The sequence below is a fragment of the Hydra vulgaris genome, chromosome 11, assembly GCF_038396675.1.
Source record: "Hydra vulgaris chromosome 11, alternate assembly HydraT2T_AEP".
NCBI lineage: Eukaryota > Metazoa > Cnidaria > Hydrozoa > Anthoathecata > Hydridae > Hydra > Hydra vulgaris.
In genome coordinates this window covers 35,372,606-35,386,707 of record NC_088930.1, presented here as the reverse complement: position 1 = coordinate 35,386,707, position 14,102 = coordinate 35,372,606, and the positions used below count along the sequence as shown (strand labels likewise).

The 14,102-nt window shown below is 27.1% G+C and overlaps 1 protein-coding gene across 2 annotated transcripts in view; it reads right to left on the bottom strand.

Moving 5' to 3' along the window:
• LOC100203159 (cilia- and flagella- associated protein 210) overlaps positions 1 to 14,102 on the bottom strand; it is a 37,629-nt gene that overhangs the window by 9,946 nt on the left and 13,581 nt on the right. For both annotated transcript variants that reach the window (XM_065810917.1, XM_065810916.1), the window contains exons 8-12: positions 13,875 to 14,052; positions 13,319 to 13,393; positions 9,227 to 9,270; positions 4,662 to 4,782; positions 3,333 to 3,404 (exon numbers count right to left, since the gene is read on the bottom strand). In XM_065810917.1, coding sequence (XP_065666989.1) covers positions 3,333 to 3,404; positions 4,662 to 4,782; positions 9,227 to 9,270; positions 13,319 to 13,393; positions 13,875 to 14,052 — 490 coding nt within the window. The remainder of the gene's footprint in view (positions 1 to 3,332; positions 3,405 to 4,661; positions 4,783 to 9,226; positions 9,271 to 13,318; positions 13,394 to 13,874; positions 14,053 to 14,102) is intronic.

Genomic DNA, 14,102 nt, shown 5'->3' with positions numbered 1-14,102 from the left:
AACTTTTATGCTACGATTGGAAAGGAAGGATTCAATCATCTTAAAGATGTTGCCGGATACACCATAAGAAGAAAGCTTATGGAGAAGACCAGCATGCCAAACTTTATCAAAAGCTTTAGAAATGTCAAGAGCGATGACCTTTACCTCTCCACCTTCATCTAATGCACAATAAAACCTGTCAGTTATTACTGTTAGCAAATCATCTGTAGAACGAGAAGATCGAAATCCATATTGATGGTCAGAAAGTAAGTTATTAGATTCAAGAAGAGAAATTAAGTTTTTGTTAATTAAAGATTCAAAAACCTTGCTTAAGATAGGAAGAAGACTTATGGGACGGTATTTAGACGAATCAGATTGCTCTCCAGAATTTTTGAAGATAGGGATAACAGATGCCGCTTTTCAGCAGGCTGGAAAACAAGACTCTGATAAGCACTTGTTGAATAGTTTTGAGAGTATAGACGACAGCTCCGGAGAACACTTCTGCAAGTGTATCTAAAGCATCTGTATCTAAAGTAAAAAAAAACTCTTAAAGACTCTTCTGTAGAAGAGTCTAGGCAGGAAATCACTTTAGATACAGATGCTGGAGTGATATGAATGTCAAGCAATGGATCAACCTGTTTGTTGGCAATATCACGTAGAACGCAACTAGTGGAATCAAGAGATGATATTGATGAAAAGTTTTAAGCAAACAATTCAGCTTTGTCTTTAGGTGAGGTGACAAAGTCTGAACCATACAAGAGAGGTGGAATTATAGATTTGCCCTTATTATTGATATTATTAAAGATTCTCCAGAAGTCACAAGAGCCTAATTTTTGAGAAGAGATACAAGATTTCATGACTTAAGAATAGCAGGTTTTGGCGTTAGACAAAACCTTTTTACAATTGTTTCTAGCAGTAATAAACAGACGCCTGTTTTCTAAAGAATTGTTTTGCTGATAAATATGGAAGTAACGGTTTCGATTGGCAATCGCAGCAGCACAGTGTGAGGAAAACCATGGAGGAGAGTGAGGCTTGACCTGGAATCGTCGAGAGGGAATAAAAGATTCCATTCCAGCCTGAATCCACAAAGTTATGTAAGAAGCACATTTGTCGACAGGAAGACGAAAGATTTCTACCCAAGGGCCATCACGAAGAAAATCATGGAAAGAATCCCAGTCAGCTTTACTGTAGTTGTAAGAGGTTCGATAATAGGGGGATTCAGGTGATGAAGAGATATTAGTTTTAGAGAGATCAAACTGTGATCAGAAGAATTAAGGGTGAATGCGGAGAAACTGAGCACTGACTAGGATCAGAAACAAGACATAAGTCGAGTAGAGAAGGTAGATGATTCGGGTTGTCAGGAAAGCGAGTTGGAAAGTTGACTATTTGAGTTAGGGATTGAGAAAGGCAAAAGTTGTGGGCTTTAATGCCTGCAGAGTCACTGACACTAGAACCAAGCCATTCAGAGTGGTGAGCATTAAAGTCACCGACAAAAACTATATTAGCTGATGGATAAAGAGAGAGGGCTTGGTCAATATGATCAGAAATAACGTTGAAAAGAGTGCAGTCTTCAGCTGAAGGAGAGCGATATAGAACAAAGAGAAAGGCAATAGAGTGAAGTGGTGCTAAACGAAAGCACATGAAAGAATAGTCTGTGGATTCAAACCTAGTTTCACGACAAATGGGTGAATTCTTACGAATATAAATGCAACAAAAGTAAAGAGGATTATGTTTACAAACAGAACTATATCTTTTATGTAAATACTTAGAGTGAATGCACTTATTTAAAAGGATAACTATGTTTCTGAAAATTAATTTTTCATATACATTAAATTTATAATATGTTATTTGTTTGAAATTGCCGATTTGTTTTTTAAATGTGGCAACAGGTCATTGTGATATATAAATATATATATATATATATATATATATATATATATATATATATATATATATATATATATATATATATATATATATATATATGTATACATATATATATATACATATATATATATAGATATAGATATATATATATATATATAGATATATATATATATAGATATATATATATATAGATATATATATATATATATAGATATATATATATATATATATAGATATATAAATAACCCTTAGATGTTGTGCGAGAGTTTTTTCGATATTTTGTTGACAAAAAGTAAAAATTAAAATGCAAGACCGGAATTTTTTTTTTTTAATAATGATAGACTGCCTGCCCCAACCAAACCCTCAGTCGATGTAGCAGCACTCCCTTGCGGGTCAGGCTATTTGTCAGTCGATGTAGCAGCACTCCCTTGCGAGTCAGGCTATTTGTCAGTCGATGTAGCAGCACTCCCTTGCGAGTCAGGCTATTTGTCAGTCAATGTAGCAGCACTCCCTTGCGAGTCAGGCTATAAGATAGTCGATGTAGCAACACTCCGCGCATGATTTACAGTAAAAAAAATAAAAAAAAAAACATTTTATTAAAAAAAATAAAAATAAAAACATTTTATTAAAAAAAATAAAAATAAAAACATTGTTTATATTGTTAAAAACATTCAAAATGTTATAAAAACATTAAGAATGTTTTTAAAAACATTCTGGTCAATTAAATTTGCGTTTTTGTGGTTTTTTTAAAAAACGATTAATTTGTAATTAAATAAATGGTTTTTACTTTCGTCCAACACGGAAATGTTGGACGAAAGTCAAAAGTAATTAAAAGTGACGTATGTGTTGGCGTAAGAATCACTTTTTTCCTTCCGCTCTTCCTAAAGCCAACAAACTATAGAACTATATATATATATATATATATATATATATATATATATATATATATATATATATATATATATATATATATATATATATTTAAACAACTTTAAGAAGTATTCTACACAATAGAGTGCTCAATGTTCTTAAAAGAACAGAGCAATTATATTAGTAGTAGAAAATCGCTTAACAAAATTTTTTTCCATTTCCAGAAAAAAAAAAAAAAAATTTTGTTAAGTGATTTTCTACTACTAATATATATATATATATATATATATATATATATATATATATATATATATATATATATATATATATATATATATATATATATATATATATATATATATATATATATATATATATATATATATATATATATATATAGAGAGAGAGAGAGAGAGAGAGAGAGAGAGAGAGAGATAAGTATGTATGTATGTATGTATGTATGTATATATATTTATGTATGAACATATGATACAAAGCAAAGATACATACTATCTGAATATAAGTTATATAATAACTTAAACTAATAGAACTAATAAGCTATATAAAAAAAAAATAGTAAAGTTCATAAACAATACCACATGCTCACGATGAAGATTAATTGATTGAACTATTTCTTTGCTTTTAATTCTTTCATTCTCCTCTTTTTCCTAATAAAAAGAAAAAGAAAAAGAGAATAATAAAACGTGCAGTTAAAAACAGAAAGAACATGCAAAATAAATAAGCATACCAATAAAAATTAAAAAAAACAAACAAACGAAAAACTATAAAGAATATTGAGAACAAAAAAACAAACTAAATAAAGAAGTATGAAAACATATATATATATATATATATATATATATATATATATATATATATATATATATATATATATATATATATATATATATATATATACATATATATATATATATATATACATATATATATATATATATATATATTTAAATAACTTTAAAATCGTTTCTACAAAATAGAGTGCTCAATATTCTTAAAAAAACCGAGCAATTAAAAATTAGTAGAAAATCACTTAACAAAATTTTTTTTCATTTAACACTGTGTTTAATGAATGAAGACTTATAAGAAATCTGATTGATTTCTGATGAGTCTTTATCGATGAAACACAGTCAGGCTATAAGATAGTCGTATTTTTTTGTAAATCTTTTCAAACTTTTTCTATGATTAATTTTATAAACACAAAATTAATAGCAAAATTTTATTAGCAAAAAACTTTAGCACGAAAACAAATGTTACGTAACAACTCAAATTTAATAGTGTAAGAAAAAGTACATAAAAGTAAGTAAAGTTATATGCATTAAAATAACTATTAGATTAAAATTTTTATAAAATAAATTTAAAAAGTGTTTTAACAGGGGTTTTTAAAATAATCGTTTGAAATTTATAAAAACTCGGACAAAAAACAAAATAAATACTGAACCATAAATTTAAATTAATAAATAATTGCAATATTTTAATATAAATGATAAAAAACCGGGCTACTTAATTCAAAAAAATGTAATGTTTTGGCGTCTTAAAAAAAATGAATTAACTCAAAAAAGTGACGTATTTTAGGAACGTAGTTCTGTGTTTAACATCAATTTTTGTTTTGTATAAAAAATAAAAAATTCAAAAAATGAAGTTTATATACGGAATTTATTATTAATTTTGGAACAATTAAAATGGTTTTAAATAAATGTACATAAAATGACTGATAGATGTTGCTTTTTAGCAGACAAGTGCCGGACAATGCTCGATACACACACACACACACACACACATATATATGTGTATACATATTTATTCAAAACATACCTTTAAAACAAATAATAATTTTTATCATAGATAAATAGAAAAACTGAAAATATTATTAGCTCAAAAAAACATAGTGTAAAATATTTTTGTACCAGACGCTGACGTTCTCTTTCATTCACAGCACTAAGAAGCCTGATATCTTCGTTATCAACTCTGTTTTTTAAAATTTCCTTTAGTTTGGTTTGTATTTTTTCCTTGCGCTGTTCATTTGCACTAAAGTACATTAATAGATGCAAAATATAATATGCAATCATATTATTATATACAAAGTAACACCATCCATATTACTATATGTATACTAGATTACAATTTTAGATAACTAATTTCTTTTTAAATTTCTAATTACTTTTCTTCCAAAAATAAAACAATAAGCTAACAACTTTTAATGTAATAACAAAACTCATAAACAGGAATATTTTCTCTAAAAAAAATTCTGAATTTTTTGAAAGCAGTCAGTTTTTTGTATAGATTATATATCCCCAGCAGTTGAAAACAATCTTTAATCATTTTTAGATGCCACCCGAAAAGTTTTTTTTTTTTGCCACTTTAGTTAATGCTAGCCTAGAGTAGTTATTAAGTAAAAATCTATAAGAATCAATATTCAGAAGAGTAGTGAGACTCGCTTTAAATTGAGAAATGATAAGGAGCTAAGCAAAACAAGCGCTAATGGCATCTTACTCAAACGTTAATACTATAACGCATGTAAAGATTTATCTACATTTTTTAGCCGGAAAAAATGGGTGCTTTTTGAACTAAAAAAATAAAAATTTGAAAATAATAGTTGCATTATATGAACCTTGAATCGCTTATCTTTAACAATTGTATTATATAGTAATAGTAGTTAATTAGAATTGAGTATTATTCCATACAAAATGAACTGAACCTTTTTTGATAACCATCTCATATTTTCTTGAAATTAACACCTCATGTAGTTTTGATGGAAAAATAGATTTCCTCTAAATTTCAACTCTATATCTATAAACATTCTAAATTTATGGCACTATGAAAAATTTAAGACTATTTTGTGCAATTTATTATTTTATTCAAAAATGTCTTATTCTTAAAGCCGTATAAATAAAATAATAAATCCATTATTAATTATACCTTAAAATCAATATGATAGTAGTAATCTACCTTAAAATTCAGTAAAGTTAAAGTTATTTAAAAAAAAAAATATTTTTTGACCATTTTGGAAAAAAACAAAAACAATTTGAAGATAAAATTTCAATGTTGTTACAGCAAATAAAAGTTGAATGCAAAAGAGAATGAGAAAACTATATCATTTTGTGAAAATATGTGAAAAAGAGGCAGGCATCATTTTTGATTAATTTTGTGACATTTGATTCAAAATTATAGAATTTAAGCTTCCAGCCTAAGACATTAATATTAGGTTTATTTAAGGACTGAAAATTGACTGGGCATATAGTGAATTTAAAACCTGAAATTTTTAATCTGTATCTTCGATATAAGAAATTTTTTAAATGCATCTTTAATATAAGATAAAGAAATACAGCAAAAATAGTTTTAAGAGGTCTTTTAATTGCTAAGATGTATTAACATTTCTAACAAAATAGGTTTTCAGAATGCAAAATCTGCCATTTTGAATTTGCTATATAGGTAATATCTCTAAAAAGGATTAACATTTAATTTAATTTGATTTTTTTTTCTTTTTGAAATTGATTTAAACAAGGAAATTCAAAGTTTATAATTTTTAAGTGTGGCTAAAAAAAGACCTGGGCAAGTATTATTTTTTTTAAGAATAATGCAATCTTCATTTTAGCTATTGAATACAGATAATACAAATATATTTCATTAATTAGGATAAATAAAATGATAAACATTTTTATGCATAGATAAATTAATATTAAATACCTAAAAACAAAAAAAGAATATTGGTGCTTCACTAAGTCATGGTTGTCATAAAACTTTGTTTACTCAAATGGTTTGCAAAAGAGTTATTCAAAGCTTTCCTGAAGAACAAAATTTTTTTTTTCCTTAGATATAGCATAGAGCTTTGAATGATCATTTCTCTATATATTTTTATGGTGTTCCCTACAAGTTATGCAACTACACAAAGGTATTGTTGTGACCCATATAAAGTTAATAAAACTACAGCATTTAGTAAGTGTTAGTTGAAATTCTCACTAAAATCATTTTTTTCCGCAAATATTTTTAAATAATCATTCAAAATATATTTATTCATTTTTTTGTTACTGTTTTGTGTAACTTTTGTGTTTATGCTGTAATGTCCATGATTTCTATGTTTTGTATTTACAAAAGATATATATTTTTTTTTTAAATGATTTTATAAGTTTTTTGTTTTTTTAAGAATCACTTCGATTAATCAATAAAGAAATGGCTATATAATTGAAGTTATGCTCTGATGAAAAACTCTAAAAACAGGAGAGAAAACCAAGTTTATAAAGTTTTTTCAGCATTGTCCAAAATGGTGTGTAAGAGTATATAGTGCAGCAGTGCATTCAGTATGTCTCTGTCAAATACACCAAAATTCAAAGAGTATTATTTAGAGATCGTCCATAAAGTATGTATGCTCAGAGTGAAAGAAGCGTTTGCAAATGGTGTATATGAGATGTGGGGCTGTGGGTTAATTATAAAAGTATGGAGACAATAAACTAAAAAAAATATTAAAAATGTTGGGTAGGTAGGTTAAAAGCAAAGGTACTTTTAGGGAGAGGGAAGGTACATAAATAGGTGTATGGCAAAATATGAGGGAGGGGGGAGGGGGTAAAATATGTATAAATAAAGTGCCCTGGTGGGTGATCTTTTTCAAAAAGTAAATAAAAACAATGATTTTTGAGTTACCTTCAAACCAAAGTTTATTTATTTTTTAATAGGGCCAACTTAGGGTACCAAAAAGTCATAACCCCAACTATACATATCTACACTCACACATAAGTATATACACACATATACAGCCCTCAGAATTAGGAACAATTAGTTCATCAAAAAATTGCCCAACTTAAACTTTTAGAGGTTGCCATTAGGTCAGCAGGTCAGCATCAGGTTAGTGAAAACATTTGACACAAATTTGAGGTTCGCAATTTTTTGCTGATTTGTCAACATTGTGGAACGCTGATCCTAATTTCAAGAACTGCATATATATACAGTTTATATGTATATAAATTTATAGATGTTTATATATATATATATATATATATATATATATATATATATATATATATATATATATATATATATATATATATATATATATATATATACAGCATATATTTATATACAGCATATATATATATATACAGCATATATATATATATATATATACACAGCATATATATATATACAGCATATATATATATATATATATATCTATATATATATATATATATATATATATATATATATATATATATATATATATATATATATATATATATATATATAGTTAAAAAGAGCTAAAGCATATATATATAGCTAAAAAAGCTAATAGCAAATAGTTATTTAAGATAACTTACCATTTATAGAGTTTACTTTAGTTGGTTACAGTTTACATTAGTTGGTTACAGACTTATAAACAAGGAATTAATAAAGATATGATTATTTAAGACGAGTGAAAGTTTTAAAATTAAACATGTGTTTTTTTACATTTGAAATTCTCTTATATTATGAGTAAATTATAAATTTCATCTTTTATTAAAAGATGAAATAGTTCACATGTTTTTAATGTGTACAAAAATGCGACATGTTAAATCTAAAGGACAATTTCTTTCAAAAAAAAAAGTGTAAGGTTATTATCATTCGATAACTTGAGATAACCAGAAAACTCAGTATACAATAAGTAAAAAATGATTTATTAAATGAAAAATGAATGCTACATAAGTATGCAGAGAATTTAAAGAAAATTAGAAAGTAAACAAAATAGGCAGTAAGTGTAATACATACTGACAAACATATGATGACTCAAAAAAATATCAAGTTAAAAATAATTTTGTTTTCAAAAGACTGTATAGTATAAACTATATCAGACTTACTAACTTCACATAAAGAAAATACAATAGAAATAAAATATCTAAGCAATCTGGGTGATTAGTTAATAGTTTTTTTTAATTCTATTTAGTCCTAGATCTATCTAGTAGAATAAAGTCTGATTAAGCATAAATCTGTTCTAAAAAAAAATGTACATATACTGATGTTATTTTTACTTTATCATGCATGATACCCAACATAATATTAATTTGGAGGTCAAAAAAAACACAAAAAAAAGCTAGAAGTTTTATGTTAATACATCTACCCAAGACCACATCGAGATAATTTTAATTGTGGTTACAACCCTCTCTAAGGAAAAACCTTGGCAAACAAGGAGAAACAAGTTGAAAAAAATTTACAATGTCATAATACTAATGAAAAAATATTCTTATGAGAGTTAGTGCAGATATGTCAACATTATTATGTACAGAAAAAAAAAAGATTCATAAAAATAAATAAAAGATTGAGCAAGCAAAAGTACTGAAATCAAGAATATTACCAATGAAAAACTTGTATAAAGAAATTTAATTAAAAAAAAAAAAAACTAATATTGTTGATGAAGCGGTTGTAATTAAATTAAAAATTTACTAAAATTTATAAAATTAATTTTATTTTACATTGTTGAGTTTTAATACAAAATAAATATAATTACTCAAATAATTCTTTTTCTTTTTGTCTTCGAACATTTGACAATTTCTAAAATAATAAAAGTATATTTAAAAAATTATTCTCACCACCTTACTGAGCAGCAAACATTACCTAACCCAAAACTAAAAAGCTCTCTAAACTTTTTGATTTTTTATAAATCTACAGTAAAATTCTGGAAACTCAAACCTCATAAAAGAAATAAGGAAAACGGTTTGATTAAAAAATGTTCAAGTTAAGCAAAGTAAAACAACTGCAAAGCATTATACTACCATGATCAGTTGAATTTTAAATGAAAATAATTGATAATGATAAACAACTTAGAAAGCATGTAAAGCTCTGAAATCAACTGTTGAAATAATCATGTTACAACTGTTTGCCTTAACTCAATTAAAGGGGTAAACAGATTCTATCTGTTGACCAGTTTCGCACCCCTTCTTCATCTATTAGGCTGGCGCAGATGTATTTTTAATACATTGTTTCCAGTTTAGGATGTTGAATGCTGGATCTTCTTGACTCAATGCATGGGTTTTGCTTGTGTCTCTGTTTTTATGACTAGGCAACTCATTCTATTATCTCCTAATGAGGGTACAGCTTCAAAACTCAGTTTTATGGTTCTGAGGCCGGCTGGTAGTCAGGTTTCTCGAACTCTGTGGTAGCTCTCAGAGAGGCTGATTCCATCAACAGCTGAAAAATATCAAAGTATTAACAGTGCCATGTTGCGCATGGATGGTGTCCCTGTTTGTACTTTTGGTGTGCATTGCGGAGCCCTTTGTTACGGCTTAGGGTTCCACATTCACCCTTAGGTTCTTCTGATTACAGTTTGATCCCTTTAAAACTAATATCTAATTCTTCTTCATCACCTGAATCCCCCTATTATCGTTATCGCAATAATTTAGATCTTCCTATATTTATTAATTAACTTTTACTTCCAATCTTTCTTGGAAACCATACATCAAATCTGTTGCAAAATTAGCATCTGCTAAGGTTGCATCTCTTTATAGAGCTCGTCACTTTCTTACTTCGGATTCTATTCTCTATCTCTATAAATCTCAAATCCGGCCTTGTATGGAATACTGTTGCCATATCTGGGGCGGATCTTCTAATGATGCCCTTTCTCTTTTAGACAAGGTGCAAAAACGCATTTTAAACATAGTTGGACCTGCTCTTGCAGCCAACCTCTAACCATTATCACATCGTCGTAATGTTGCTTCTCTTTCTCTTTTCTATAAATACTATAATGGACACTGCTCTAAAGAGCTAGCGCCTCTTGTGCCATCTACTAAAATTCATTCTCGTGTTACTCGTCATTCAATAAAGTGTCATCCTTTTTCTGTGACTGTTCCTAGGTGCTCCAAAAACGCTTATTTGTCTAGCTTTTTTCCTCGAACATCAGTTCTTTGGAATTCTCTTCCTTCATCTTGCTTTCCTGATTCATATAATTTGCAATCTTTTAAGTTGTCCGTCAATCCTTATCTTGCTCTACAATCTTCATCTTTTCTCTTTCAGTAACTTCCAACTTTAATTAGTGGATGCTTGCAGCCTTGTTGGAAGCGAAGATGTTTAAAAAAAAAAATTCTGACTAATACAAGAAAGATGTCCACTTCTTAGTATCAGTTTCAGGTCGACTTAACTCATTAAGATCCAACATTGTTATAACGAAATTGAGTATAAACTTTAAATGCACGTATATATAAGTATTAAAATGGAAAATTTGAAAGCATACTAAAAGAAAACATTTCTTTACACATTAATTAAAAAACACAAACAACCAACATTATTTTTGTCATCATTAATTATCAATCCACTGTTCCAATAATACTATTCTAATAAAATAATTGGAGTATTATAATAAAAATGAAGTCAACATCCAAAGATCCTAATCAATAGATTTATCCCAGCAGCAAGTCATAGAATCTAACTGAGCAGCAAGTTGTTGAATCTGAATGGCCAATTTTGATAAGAGTAATAAGAAAAAGGCGATAAGAATAAATAATAGAGATGATAAAGGTAATAGAGAGTTATAAGAAAAAGGAGGCAAATTTGAAAATTGAATTAATTCCTGGTAAGTCGAACAACAGTCAGATTGAATCTCAAACTGTTTTATTTGGTCCCTTGAAATCGTCGAATTGTTTACCATAAAAATTCTCTGGTTAAGTCGAACTTTGGTTAACCCTTTATGGGCCAGTGATGCAATAAGGCATCATTGATTTTAAGAGTTCCTCTATAGCTTGCTAAAGCCTATAAGAAGGATAAGGCTTTGAGCTGTTATTCATCACCATGGTCTATAAACGCTAAAATTATTCATAATGGTAAAACAAACTTTGTAAGAAGTAAAAACGAGGTTTATTGTTGCATTGGAGGAAAGATGTAAAAAATCAAACATCTCACTTGTATTTTTTTAATTTGTGTCAATATAACATATTTATACATTGATTTATTAAATGATTTAAAAATACAAATTATAAAGATTTATTTGAGGGTATTTTAGTTGAGAAGTGATCAGTATTTTATATATTACAAATTTTTAAATATATATGAAGCAATATGGCATCATTGACCCAAACGAGTTGCAATTTTAATCTATGTACTGGAACTTATTAGTTTTATTTAATGTGATATTTTCTTTTTAATTTGACTAGTTAATATATGTAAATATTTTTTTTCAATGATTACTATAGATACATATATAATTTATAAGTTTGAAAAAAAAAAAGATTTTATACAGATATTAAAACATATATATGGCATAGCGAAAGAAATATTTAGTTGCTTATGTGACTTTGTAACTAATGGAGATATATCAGATTTATCAGATGATGATGAGTTTTTAGTCAATGAGAACGACAACACAATTATACTTCTGTTGATGATGATGTTAATAATGACGATGATGATAATGATGAAGATGATAATCATATACTGCTAGCTGTTCTAAAAAAAGCAAAACATGAGTAGCAATGGAAAAAAAAGACTTGAATTCAGAGATCTTGAGAGTTGAAATGAACATCAGTTTAAGGATCAAATAAAAAAAGCTGACTTCTTCAATATTTCAAACAATTCCTTACCAATGAGTTATTGCAGTTAATGGTTGAAAGCAAAAACTTGTACAGCACACAAAAATCAGGGAAGTGCATCAATACCACTCTTGATAAAATTTATATGCTGATTGGGATGCAAATGTTGACGGGGTTAGTTAAACTACCTGCCTACAGTAGCTATTGATCCACTTCTCTTCAATATCCTCTATTTGCAGACAAATTTATAGACAACATGACTTTTTCTGAAGATAATGGAAAGTTGTTCAAAATTGCACCTGTTATTGAGTCAATCCAAAAACAATGCATTAATTTAGAACCTGAATATTTCCATGCTATTCATGAATAAATAACACATTCTATAACCTTTTACACACAATTTCATCACCAAACAATTAGAAAGTCATTGTGTTGTTATAACATTGAAAAAAGTTATAAAAATATAATTATTTTTTGAGTATACAGAATGAATACAATACATATAACTTCTCTCCCTAAAATATTTTTTTACTAGAACATTTTTTTTTAATTTTAAAATTTTCACTAAAACATTTTTTTTAGTATAATGGTATATACTAAATGTTTATACTTTTAGCATTGAATAAAGAAAAATCAGATAACTTAAAGTAACTTCTCATATTACCCAAGTTAGTTGGACATTCGCTAAGTCAAACCTTTTTCCTTAGTCCCTTGGAGGTTTGAGTTATCGATAAATAACTGTAGTGCTGAAAAAATCAATTGAGGAAGTGATGACATGAAATTTACAAAAAAATAAATAACTTGAATGTTGTAATATTTTAATAAATTTGATGTAAACAAAAATAATTATACTTAAAATTATTAAATCCACAAAAATTGTGCACTTTACAATTTTTTATTTTAAATTGTACAATTTTTTAAGAAACCATCAACTTTTCAATAAGCAAATGAAAAAAAGGTGACTTCCATTTTTCATTGTTAAAGATTTATGACATAAAGATACACGACATAAGGAGACACAACAAATGATTTTCAAAGATATATAACAAATGATTTTCAAGGATACACAACAAATGTTTTACCTTTTTAGCTTTAACATAGTTTTCAATTTTGCTATCTTCAACTTCATTTCTTAATCTTTCTTTTTCTTGTTGCATCTTCAAAAATAAAAAACAAACAACTAATATCCAAATATTGTAAAAAAATCTTTCAATATATTTGAAAATATTTCAAAAATATCTTAATATATGTCATTTTCAAGTTTTATTAAAATAAAATGTTCTTATTAAAAATGACATGTATGTACTTTAATAAGACATACAACACTAACCAAAGCACATCAGTCAATACATTTACACTATTCTCCTACACCCTTTTTATTATGATGTCAAATATGTTATGTGTAGCACTAAACCATATTTGGCATATGAGAATATATTTTAACAAAATGTTTTCATTATCAATAAAAAAAAAACTGTTTTAGAAGTTGTTACATAAATATGCAAATTTTAAGACCTACCTGCTTATCATGCTTAGTTTCTTATACATCTTTAAAAATGTATATGCATAAGATAAACATGTGGGAGAAAGTTTAAAGAAAAAAAAAAAATCCTACAACTTTCAAGAGTATTCACTCACCTTTTTTAAAATGATTTCATTTTTATATTCATCAATTAACTGAGTCTTAGAGTGAAACTGAGATAACTCTTTTGATTTATTAGCAGATTCAAACTCGTCAAACTGTTGTTTGAGAGTATTTCTTTCCTGTAGACCTACTTCTTTTTCTTGTTTGAGATTCTCATGTTTATCTTTCATTCTTAAAAAAAGATCACAAAAAGTTTCAAAATATGCCAATAATTAACATAC